This window comes from Emydura macquarii, unplaced genomic scaffold (genome assembly GCF_026122565.2).
Source record: "Emydura macquarii macquarii isolate MOO-44397 ecotype Brisbane River unplaced genomic scaffold, CSIRO-AGI_Emac_v2 contig_1363, whole genome shotgun sequence".
Taxonomy (NCBI): domain Eukaryota; kingdom Metazoa; phylum Chordata; order Testudines; family Chelidae; genus Emydura; species Emydura macquarii.
This window is the reverse complement of record NW_027131500.1, coordinates 8,085,352-8,098,274: the sequence shown is the minus strand read 5'-3', so window position 1 is coordinate 8,098,274 and position 12,923 is coordinate 8,085,352. Positions and strand designations below refer to the sequence as shown.

The 12,923-nt window shown below is 35.0% G+C and overlaps 1 protein-coding gene across 6 annotated transcripts in view; it reads left to right on the top strand.

Annotated features, from left to right (window-relative positions):
• CEP44 (centrosomal protein 44) overlaps positions 1–12,414 on the top strand; it is a 42,495-nt gene extending 30,081 nt beyond the window's left edge. For 4 of the 6 annotated variants that reach the window (XM_067551715.1, XM_067551712.1, XM_067551714.1 and 1 more), the window contains 6 exons: positions 2,251–2,385; positions 3,069–3,278; positions 8,757–8,832; positions 10,905–11,032; positions 11,234–11,340; positions 12,217–12,414. In XM_067551715.1, the coding sequence (XP_067407816.1) occupies positions 2,251–2,385; positions 3,069–3,278; positions 8,757–8,832; positions 10,905–11,032; positions 11,234–11,340; positions 12,217–12,265 (705 nt within the window). In that variant the 3' untranslated portion in view covers positions 12,266–12,414. The remainder of the gene's footprint in view (positions 1–2,250; positions 2,386–3,068; positions 3,279–8,756; positions 8,833–10,904; positions 11,033–11,233; positions 11,341–12,216) is intronic. The other 2 variants (XM_067551718.1, XM_067551716.1) reach the window with 1 other exon arrangement.
• Positions 12,415–12,923: the final 509 nt, after the last annotated feature.

Here is a 12,923-nt window from a genome sequence, read left to right as displayed (position 1 = left end):
ATTGGAACAAGAGAAAGACAAAGGAAGGAGTAGGTCCTCTACTTAATGGCGAAGGAGAACTAATATGAACAACATTGAGAAAACTGAAGTGTTTAATACCTATTTTGCTTCAGTCCTCACTAAAGTTAATGGTGACGAGATACTTAACACAATTAATACTAACAAGGGGGAAGCCAAAACAGGGAAAGAACAAGTTATAGAATATTTACATAATGTATTCAGGTCAGCAGGGCCTGAAGAAATTAATCTTAAAGTACTAAAATGATGCAATCTCTGCACCAATAGCAATTTTGAGAACTCATGAAGGATAGGTGGGTCCCAGAGAAAGGCAAACACAGCCCCTCTATTTAAACAGGGAGCAGAGAGGACTCTGAAATTATAAATTTGTCAGGCTGACTTCGATACCTGGAAAGTTACTGGAACAAATTATTAAACAATCAATTTTTAAGCACGTAGAGGATAATAGGATTATAAGAAATAGCCAGCATGGATTTGTCAAGAACAAATCATGGCAAAGCAACCTAATTTCCTTTTTTAGCAGGGTTACTGGCTTAGTGGATGGGTGAAAGGAATAGACATGATCTGTCTTGATTTTAGTAAGGCTTTTGACAAAGTTCCCAATGATAGTCTTATAAACAAACTAGGGAAATATGGTCTAAATGAACTTATTATCAGATAGGTTTTTCAACCAGTTATGCACCTTACTCAGTAGTTATCAGTGGTTGGCTGTCCAACTGGGAGGGTGTATCTAGTGGAGTCAGTCCTGGGTCCAAGCATTATTCAATATTTTCATTACAATTTGGATAACAGAGTGGAGAGTATGCTTATACAGTTTGCAGATGACACCAGGCTGGGCAGGGTTGCAAGCACTTTGGAGGGCAGGATTAGAATTCAAAGTAACCTTGACAAATTGGAGACTTGGTCTGAAATCAACAAGAAGAAATTCAGTAAAGACAAGTGCAAAGTACTTCACTTCAGAAGGAAAAATCAAATGTATATCTACAAAATGAGGAATAACTGGCTAGGTGGTAGTACTGCTGAAAAGGATCTGGGGGTAATGGAGGATAATAAATTTAAATATGCGTCAATGATGTGATGAAAGAAATGATGTGGTGAAAAAGACTTATCATTTTGGAATATATTAACAATAGTATCCTATGTAAGGCATGGGAGGTGATTATTCTGCTCTGCTTGGCACTCATGAGGCCTCAGAAAAGACTGGGTAGGAGCAGCTTTCTGAAATTCAATTTAGGCTAGGCTGAAGTGGTATTGGTAGGAAGAGGGGAACACTTTGAAGAGCTTGCCTTCTTTAGGACATCCACTACTACAAAAGGCATCTACATTCACATTAAGTTGATCTCCAGTCTTGAGGTCCTTTTGGTCTTCTAAGTAGCTATGGTGGTCACTATCTGTGACTGGTCAGGAATTCTACTGGACTTGAACCTGGCAACAGTGATTCATATTCATGTCTCTTCCATACTTGATTATTATAACTTGTACCTTGTTATGAAGCCCCACAGCCTGAAAAAGTTCAGCAGATACAAAATGCAAAAGTCCATCTGCTTAGCAGTGCACCATGAGCACGTCATTTTGGGGTTCTGCTTTTTCCACTGGCTCCCCATTGAATATAGTTCAAGATCTGTCCCCCCTTCATGGGCCTAGACCTAGCTACCAGTGAGGGTGCCCTTCCAGCCACAACTGTGACCTCCCATGACTTCTAAATTCTATTTGGAATAATACAATTGTTAAGCAGTAGAGAGAGTCTTGTGAGCCTGTGGAAACCGAACATTCGGAGGCATGGGACTTACACTATGGAATTCTTGCAAGAGGTAAGAGATCTTGCTGTGCTCAGGAAGAAATGTAAAACTCATCTTTTTTACTTGGCTTTCTCTCAGTAAGTCTACATAGAAAAATTAAATAAACAACCACCCTAATCAAGCTGTTTTTCTGATAGGCTGCAGAGGAAAAGGAGAGATGTTTCTGACTTTAAGTATGTGGGAGGCAATAGTGGTGATGAGCCATATGACTCTGAAAAGATTATCAAGGATACCTTTTTTTATGTCTTTGTTTTCACAGTTTAAAACTTGCTTGATTGGTCTTGCAACTGGGTAAGATCAAATTGCTTGGGTGTATAGATAAAAGCAAAATAATTAAATGCTAAATAATGCAGTACATTATACATTTAGTTGGCAAGGTTCTATTTTTGTTGTAATAAATCATATATGTAGATTATTGTTTTTACATACAAAGAAACCTCAAGTGGAACGTCACCCAGATAACGAAGTTAATGTGCACATCCTTCATGATTCAGCCATTCCAGTAGATGGAAATAACGAAGAAGAGTCCTGTGTAGCTGATGATGTTTTAGAAATTGCATGCGAACAAGTAAGAATTTGAATTTTAAAATGTATAGTTTGCTATGATACAGAGGGGGTTAGCCTAAGTGGCTTCCAATCAAATTTTTTTTCAAAATTAAACACTTAATCTGTAGGTATCTAGTAAATGTATAAATTAAGATTGGTAGTCCAACTGTACTATTCGTTAAGAAAAAAGATTTGAACATGAGTAGCAAGTGAGACTTACTGCGTTTTATTTATTTTCAGTAGTGTCCCCAATGTGCAATGTCCTGTACAAGCAAGCAAAAAAAAAAAAGAAAGAGTCCCTACCTCATGGAGTTATGATTTTCCTCTCTTAAAAGACCGTACCAGATAGTCAAAAAAGAGGATAATGGGAAAAGAGGCACAATAAACCTGTGGAAATAGTTATGTGGTGGTTGGCCTTCTCTTGATTATTACATCAATATAAAGCATCCTTAGTTGCCCCACAACTTCACAGTCAGCTGGCTGGTTTCTGGCAAGTATTTCTCGAATGTGCAAACTTTTTGCGTAAAGCAATTCACAGCAATTTCTGAAGGAAAAAGTATCGTAAATGTGACTTCTCACAATGGTTGAAATGACCCAGTAGAGAAGAAAAAATGTTTATACTTCTGTAGTGGAGTTTATCATGTCTGTATAATTGTATTTATGCCTAAAATTAGAGCAAGTAATATCTATTGTCCTTATTTCCAGGTCATGGAAGATACTAGTCAAATCGAGCTGTTAAAGAGCCAGCTTGCTGATTGCCAAGAAAAACTTCATAAGCTAAATTGGATGGAAGATAAGCTACATGTTTTAGAAGAGAGACTGAAAGGGAAGATAATTATAGATGAGAAGGACTGGAATAATCTCCTGAGCCGGGTCTTGCTTCTTGAAACAGAGCTGTTATTGCAATCAAAAAAGGTATATTTTACCATATTTTATTTTAACATATTTACTTCTATTTTATTGCGGAGGGAGAAATCTGTAGCAAGTGGATTCCCTATTTAAATCAAAATTTTATTTTAATCTTATTTAGCATTTGTACGCTTTAGTTATTTGCTTAAAGAAAAGATGATTCTCATTGGCTGGTATGGCCATCATAATATGTTGCTTTGCAACTAAATACAGTACTAGATTTTGGGTAAAGGCTACTTTTGCTAAATGGGGTTATACTGTATCTATGCACATTTAAGCAATTATGAAGCTTAACATACATTTATTCAAATTCTTAATTTTTACTTCTTTATGCTAAAAAAAATTGGTGAATGAGGCATTTCTTTTCTACTAGATTAACTTTTTTACCTTTAGTTTGTATCAAGATATATTTAGATGAAAATTGGAATGCAATTCAAAATGCACAAAAGAACATTCAAAATATGTTGGACATGAAAAAGAGTAAGTTTATCAAAACATCTTTTGCGTTTAAAACTGAATTGTGAAACAAAGGAAGTATTATCTGTGGTTAGTGAATTGAACTAGTTTCATAGATTTATAGGATTTCTCTACACTGGATTGTGTGGCTGTACAATTGTTGCATAGATATTTGGGCTTGGGCTGGAGGCTGGGCTCTGGGTCCTACCACTTGGCCTTCAGTCTGAGCCCAAATGTCTATGCAGCAGTTTTACAGCTCTGTAGCCTGAGCCCCATGAACTTGAGTCAGCTGACCTGTCCTAGCAGTGCGTGTTGAATTGCTGTGTAGACATATCCGTACATTCTGGTCAACCAGGTTGTTCAAGATTTAGAACTAGTAGATCTCATCACACGTGATTTTTATTCAGAGATTGGAAGAGGAAAAACATGGGTTTACTCCTCTTCAACTTCTAATGAACTAGTGATTAAACTGAAATAGTTGAATAAACTGAAATGGAAAAAGCATTCTTTCTGTACTTACTGAAGAGGTTACTACTGCCAAAAGCTAGGTTAGCATTTCAACAAATTAGATGTTTCCAGGTGTTTAGCCAGTGACTTCCATCACTTCAGTGGCTTGATTTTCTTTAAAACTTCAGCAATAAACATGTTGCTTGAATATTAAATTTAAATTAAATAAAAAGGTAACAGATTTTAGTAAGATTAAGCATTGTCAGTTTTCATAATTTTGAATTTATTTGTAAATAGGTTTATTTTTAAAAAGAAAAATGTATTTAATTTAAATTTTAAAAATTATTTTTTATTTTAAAAAAAAAAGTGATTTTTATCCACCCTGATCTGTACTAATATTTAGCTATGAGAATACCTACTATTTGTAAGGTGAAGTGTGGCCATGATTACGTGACAAAAGTTTGAACAAGGCAGAACCTCAATTTCCTCATGAGACTGTTTCTCCTCCTCTCTCCCAATTGTGCACTCTTCTCCAAAAAAAAGTTAGTGGTTTATTACTGAAAAGAACACAGCTATTGCTTCAGGACCTATGGAGCAGCATTGTGCATTGTAATGGAGTTTCTCAGAAGGAGCCCGCAGACTTTGAGGGAACTACAGAAGTAGCTCTGCAGTTTATCACTGATAGCTACTGTGTGCTTATGTGGTACTAATACATTTACTGAAGGAATGTAATTACTGTTTGAGTAGTTACTATTGTGTTATGGAAAAATTCAGCCTGCTTAGTGGCATGTGGTTTTTCTCTTACTCGGACTATCTCTTCTACCCTGATGGTTTTTCTCTTGTAACTGTAATAATTTATATGAGAGAGCCACTGATGAAGCTGAATATTATTTAATTTCCCAAGACAAAGTATATCATATTTTGAGAATAGAGAATCTTTTTACAAGAACTTGTTGAAAAGGTTAGGCCTTCATTCTGTCTAGCATTATCTGGATTTCACACTATACATCTTCATTTCTGATTATAGTAAAGTGCACCATTTCATATCTTCAGGCACACCGTATAGAAACTTTATGCAAAATTAAGAATGAAAATTCAGCAGATGGTTTGCTTAGTACTGTGGGAAACTTGCTTCATTCTTTGGTCCAGTTTCTCATTCATCATCATCTTACTGAATTCTGATTTAGTGGTTGGCATTTCTCCAGTTCTTTCACTCCTTGTTGATGATGTTAGGTAATCTTTGCCAGTAAGATTTAGTGACATCACTACACTGCGTGTGCTTAACATTCCACAGCAAATTAGCTTTTTTCTTCAAGGCAGTGTTTTTTTATTTTGTTTTAAAAGCTGTTGAGAAGGGGTGTGTGTGTGTGTGTGTGTGTGTAAATAAACATATTGAAAAAATTGTATATACATCTCATTCACTGCATGGTATGTTTGTGAGTAGATGTTCAGGGTCTTGCTGTAATATTGTAAATTGCAATCTGCAGAATATTTCAGTTACTGTCAAAAGCTGTCCAAAAGTTGATAAACTTTGCAAAAGCGTTAGAATGTTGAGTCCGTCGTAAGTAGTAGGTCACATCATTTTGTTTGATTCAGTTGCAGATGTCCTTGGTGTTATAAACATATATGTTTTCTGTCTACATTTACTGAAAGTGTATTGTTTATCCAAAAGAGGTTTTCGGAGGGATAAACGAGGAAAGCTACCATCTCTTCATGCTGTTTCAAGATGCTCATTTAATAAAATTTAAAAGAAAACTTAGTGGCTCAAAGAATAAATATGGAATATGGAGCTTTTCAATTCTAGATCATGTTTGAATTTGTCTCACGTCAGTAGTAACTGAAAAGTGATACCATCTGATGTCTATTAATTGGTCATTGTGAATTATTTCTCAGTGCATGTCCAAATCGCACAACCATTGTTACAGTTTGTTACCATTACTAGCAGGGTCGGATTTAGGAGCAGGCGACCAGCTGGATGCCAGGCTTGCGGGTAACCAGGCTGAGGGGCTGTTTTTTGTTTTTAGCGACAAAAGGGAAAATAGAATGTTTGAAGGAAAATGTTTCAGGTATTCCGTATATGGATTCATTTTTCACTAACCACCTAGAATATTCTGGACCTTTGTAGAATCTCGAGTCTTTCAGACTTTCTGAGAGCTACCTAGAATGTTGTCAGCCATGCCCTCGTGAGAATATAAGGAACTGAAGGATAGGATTAACATTGTAAGGCAGTCATCTACTGAAACATTATTTAATACTGGTCCACCCAGTGTTGGTGCATAGTTCAATTTCTTGATGTAATACATTTCAGTTATTCTTAAAAGTAAAAAGTTTCTATGAGCGTAGAGGAAATAATTTTTTTGTATTTGCTTATATTTGGCATGAATAAATATGGATTTACAGATCCTAGCATGCAAATTTATCATCTTATACAACAGGGGTAAATCATGTATGCAAATTGTGCATCAAAGTCCCGAAATGGGCTACAAATGCAATAAAAAATAAGGTATTCAAAAGTTTAACAAATGGGGTGGGGGTGTCGAAGATGCTTCTTGCCTGGGGTGCCATTTGGTCTAGGGCCAGTCCTGCTTACAAGTGCTCTCAAGAGGCCAAAGATTGTACCTCTTCTGTGGCTTGATAAATGTCTTTTACTCTGGAACCTTTCAACATCATTAAACCCGATTAAAAGCAATTATAAATATTCACTGTTTTGCACTGTACTGTGTTTTAGAATAGTCTGATATTTATTTGCCACTTAAATATTTTAACAGTAGTATCGTTTTTTAAAATATTGAGCCTGATTGTACTGCTTTTTATCTTAAATAATTATTGTAAGAGCAGGAGTTTACAAACAAGTTTGATTTAGTTTGCGTGTGCACCATGGTTGCTTATTTTTCAGTATAGAAGGAGCTAGTTCTTGCAACCTTCTTTTAAGAAGCACGGACACCTCAAAATAATATGAACATTCTAAGAACAGGCCCACACCACTACTAAACACACACTGCACTGAAAATACCTGGAAGCTCCCAGGGCAGCTGTAGTAGAAGGGGTTGGGGAGAGGAACCAATCCAAACTTCTATCAATTCTAAGGCCAGTAATTGGTTCTCCAACTCCCCCCCCAACTCCCAAAATTTGGGGAAGGGAAGAAAGACAGCTGTTGCGATATGCCCACCCAGCGCTTGGGGCCACTACTTTTCCCACTTCACCTTTCAGTGTAATAGCCTTCTGCTACTAGTTAATGTAGTTAATCCAAGAGCTCAAGTGGTAGCTGTTGGTGCCATAGTGCTGAATGTTCACGGTTCAAATCCTATCAATCACTCACAGTGGTGGAGGGTTGTTAGTACACGTGTGGGTTTTTGTTTTTTGTGTTTTACATTTTTCCTTTAAATCAAACTAAGAAATTACATACAAAAATCTGTTAAAAGTTGGCACTGCAACCTTAATTCTGCCCATTGTATGTTCGTATTATGATACAGATTTTAATTACATTATCACATGCTATTTTTTCACAGGACCCTACATCATTCATTGTACAAGATGGATGCTAGCAAGCAGAATTAAGGTTGCACTAGCAGCAGTAAATCTGGCATTTCCTAACTTTTGAATTCTTGACTTGAAACCAAAATAATGTTGTTTAATGCAAGTTTTTATATTAGAATATGTGAGACTCTACATTTTACATGCGCACACACCCTACACCATAAATTCGTATGTTGTGTTACTGAAATGAAAACAATTCTAGTTCCAGATGGTCTGCAATTCACACAGGCAGATCCTTTCTTCAGAGGGATTTCACAAGAATGAAGGAGTCCATCTGCATGAATTAGTTTGCAGGATCTTGGCCTAAAGTAGACAAACATAAGTTGATATTTCTGAAAGGAAAAATAATAATAGCTTACTTTTGATGGTCAAGGTAAAGCACTTGAACTAACTTTTTTTCTTAGAAAATTAATCCAGGAGAAGAAAATTGGTCATATTATAACAGTGAAAGCAGATACAGCATCAGTATTGAAAATGTATAAAAGTGTTTTTCTTGCCATTTTTATCATGAGCCAAGTGGGTATTTTAGCCTACATTTTCAAACTTGGTTGTCTTAAATTAGACACCAAATCCAGCAACAGACCCCAAATCAGTGGCCTGATACTCAGAGGAGCTGAGCACTTGCCAACTCCCAGTAGTCAGTCAGTGGGAGCTATGGGTGCACAATGTGTTTTAATAAAGACCACTCAGCCTGATCAAACAATCACACTTGGATTGTTAGGCATTCAGCTACGAAACTTTTGGTCTGAATTTTTACAGCAAAGTTGGTATTTCAAAAGACAAAATGCTTTAATGAAATAGACCATTTTTCTTATGATACAAATGGGTGTATATAAAGGGTCAAATTTTGCAAGGTTTACTCATACGGATAATCACATAAAACTACTTCCATAATGCTAGCAAAATTTGGTCAGTACTGTACATAAATATGCATATATTTACTATTTGATTATAATTCTTAGTACTCGGATGGCATTTAAATAAGACTTGTGGCTAAGTTATAGAATTTTTTTTGTAAATGGCAAAAACCCATTATTATTTCAGAGTGACTTATCAACAGAGTTTAACAATATGAGTGATGAACATACCTGTAGTAGGAATATGACTCCAGTTTCTCCTGGTGAGTGTTTTTCTTTAATAAAAGCAGCTTTTGCTAACCTTGCATAAAATTGTGTTCTAGGTAGGATTTGAAGTGGTTTAAGTGGACACTGTAAACTTGAAATCTAGTTAATTTAAAAAATAAAAATAAAAAAATTAATTCAGCTGTTTCATTTACTAGACCAGCTCCTGAAATCACCCTGTTAGATTTTGGGATTTTATTTACATTTCCTATTGGATAAAATGTGTTATTTTTTTCCCTCTCCTGTGTTGCCGTGTATATCCTCACAAAGATAACTTATTACTAGAGAAAAATAGATTTTCTTTATTTTTGTTTGTTGTAAGTTCAGAGAAGGCCCAGACACAAATGTGATTTTTAGTTGATATTAAAAGACACTAAGCATAAATTAAAGGTTTATCCTTTTTTCCTTTTAACAAACTGTAAAATGTTAGTAAGAATAGTGGGTAATAGCCAAGTAAATTTCTGATGGTGTACAATAAGTTTTTAAAGTTAACTGTTTTCTAAGCGCGAAGGGACCCAGGGGAGAATAACACTAAACATCTTTTCCGGTAAATACCCCTCTCAGGACAGTCCTATCACTGAGGCCAGGGAAGTAATGGTACAGACATGGAAGATTGAATCAACTTTTTCACTCACTCTCTTCTTTTGACTTCCTCCATATTGCCTCTCCCTTCTTCCCTAAACTGTGGCTTGCCTTCCCACTCCCTCAAGTCAGATCCATCTTTAGTTTCCTAATTATTCAACTTGCTCTTCTCTGGTAATGTACACTTTTAAAACACTGAGATGTGCCTGCAATCTTAACTTCCCCTTAAGTGTTCTGTGCAGGAATATATATTACCTAGCATGTTTATGGTACTGTCTGTAGCTAAAAAAAACTTTCCCATATCAAAATCTTACTGAGTCAGACTTAATGAATTAACGTGATTTTTTTAGGCAGCAGAGTAAAATTTGATAACAGATAAGTAAAAATTCATAAGATTCTCTCTCTGAATGTGATGACTGGTAAGTGAAGTAACAAATTCTATACACCATTTAGCGTTAATAATTTTTTAGATTGCCCTACATATCAAGCTTGCTCTGACCCACAATTGTTTTATCAAAAGACATAAATTTGTGTTAGTGGGCTATATAAATTTGATTTACCTCATCACATGATATTGATCAGCTGCCACCTGCAGCTTTTGAGATCCACTACTACAGAATGCAGTTTACAGTGTTATTTTCTGAGTGCAAGATCCAGGACTTGTAACCTGGATCCACAGAGTGTAGCTTTAGTTAAAAACAAACAAACAAAAAAAGCCACCTTTTTTTTTTTTAAATGGGAATTTTTGCTCTCCCCGCACACACAGATTTTTAAAATAGTTATATATTTTTTTAAATGCTAGGATAGCATCAAGCTTTTCCTGATACAAATGGTAGGGATTTTCTAACATGTTTAATATGTTGGCCTAGCTCTTCCATTGAAACTTGTGCTTAATGCTATACAAATGTTTAAAACCTGGTTCTGCTGAATGAATGGTAGCACTAGGTTATTGGAAATGGACTACATTTTTGTTTGTATTTTAGCTGTTTATATGGTAAATCACTTACTGAACAGAAGAATGAAAATCATGTTTGGAAAAGCTTTTCATATTATATTGAAATATGTTTACGACAATAATTACTGTATTGCTTAAACTTTTTTTACGTTTAAAAGATCCTACAGCTTATGAGACACGTGGTTTATAGTAAGAAAACAAATATGAGCTGTCTGAAATTATTATTAAATGTTTTGCCAAGTAATTGTACTTGCCTGAGTGTTTGAATTGACTGTAATCATGACATATGCAACATTCCTGGATAATCTTTGTTGGAATTTCTTTTTTTGTCTGCATCATACTGAGCATAATCTGTTCATGTTGTTTTAAAAGAATATGAGAAACCCATCTTGGACCTTTACCAGTTGCCTTTTTCTTTCTAAACAATGCATTCTCTTCTGTTATTACATACTGTAAATCAAACTGTTTGATAGCTGACCCTGCTGCAAGAGAGCAAAAAGGCAAAGGTGACCTAAAATGAATATTTCTCCATAGATATTGAGAGGAAAGAGGAGATGCCAGAGTGTCTTCATCAGTCGTCTGGATACAGTTCACTATTATCCACAGACCCATCTCCCAAAGCCGCAATCATTAATTATCATGGTTTGACAGAGATTTCAAAGGTAAGTAAAACTGGCAAATCCTTAGTTGATTTCCTTTCTAAGGTCAAGAGAACAAGTAAGCATTAGTTTTAGTTGTATATACTACTGGAAAAAACAGCAAAACTATGCAAAACTTCATCTAGGTCTGTCTCATAAAAATCCTTTTGATATGTAAACAGTGCTTAAAGTATTTTTTTTTTTTTTTTGCCATGAATTCTCCAGGTTAAAAGTCCATCTCTGAAGAATGTTGGCTTTGAAGAATTGCCTAAATATGTTGCTTTTAAATTGCAGGAGACAACAAGACAAAGAATGGAAAGGATAAGTAAAATGTAAGTAATAGAAAAGGGCAGCAGGAATTCATTTCCCAGGAGGGAATTATACTGGACTAATGCATATATAGAATGTGCATATGTGTTCCAAACCTCAAAGGTCTCTACATCAGGTGTGGCATTTCCTTATGTCTCCACTGGATAATAAATCCACTTACAGTTCTGTGTTTGTGGGATGAATCACTGTTTAGATTTGTAACAAGCAATGTAATGCATTATTAATGGTATTAACTAGGTATTAGAGTGTTTAGAATTTGGTTGACATCTAATAGGAGTATTATCTGTCTTCTGATAAGAGTTTATTGGAACTACATAAAACTTGTGATCAAATTTCTTCTGAACTTTTAGGTGAAATATTGAATGAAAAGAGCTAAACCAATTTCAGGACAGGCATCACATAAAGTTACCCCAGAATAATAAGCGGTATCTACTGCTGGTCCTGAGATTTGTAATGAAAATTTACAGTTAGAAATAACTTTCATCACACTTGCTGAAGTAAAATAAAATGCACAGTAATTTTTATTGAACAAGATTTCTGTATCATACAAATGAGTAACTTCAGGAAGCTGAAGTCATTCATCTTGTCTGCCACTTTGCAAAAATCTAAGCTCTCTGATGGTGACAGCCTTTTTAAGGCTAATTTGTGATATACAAAGTGTCAATTATCTTCTCCATTAACTTTATTTTTGTGAGTTTTGTTCCTTCTTTGTGTATTTTTTAAATGTCTCTCAATAACAGTGAATCCAATAGACTGTACTGACCAATTTTAAAAACAAACCAAAAAAGTGAGAAATGCTGCTTTGTTACTTTAGCTTCATTAATGAATAATAAATGTCTGTTTTAGTCTGTTTTAACCAATTTTTAAAATATTTTTAGGATTGAAGAAACTTCAGAATTATTGAAAAATTCAAGTAACACATCTTAGACAATTTTCTGTCTAGACTTCGGGATCTCAAAAATATTATGTAAATTTGTACAATTTTCAAGTTATTTTGAATAGATTATCACTTTTAAGGATTATAATTGTTTTAAAATTGTTTTCATTTTTACTTGAAGAATAAATGTTTTCTAATACCTTTGTGTCATGTTTACATTGATTTAACCTCTTGCTATAGAAAATTGTCTTCAAATTGCATTTTTTGTGGAGTTGAAGTCATTATAGCAGTGTATTTTTGTGTTGACGTTTGTTGGCAGTGTGCTAAGTAATGTGTTTTTTTAAAGTGCAGGTTTGAGGACCATGCTTTACATCCTGTTGGAAACACTGCAGCAGGGACTTGCATATTGCACCCAAGAGACTTTCATACATACCATCTTGCCATCTGTACTTTTGAATAAGACTTAATGAAAACTTAAATGCACATATTGTAAATGTGCACCTTGTTTGTTTTGTTTTTTTAATTATAAATTTTCATGCTTAGTTGGAAAGCACCCCAACACATTATGGCTTCCATTAACACTGACAAAGTGAAGGTCATTTGGATCCTAAACACTAAAATGTGTAAGTAAGTCCACAGACTTTAACTATGAAAGATGTGTTGAGTGTTTTAGTGCTCTATTACCCAACACATTTTAAGACCAGCAGC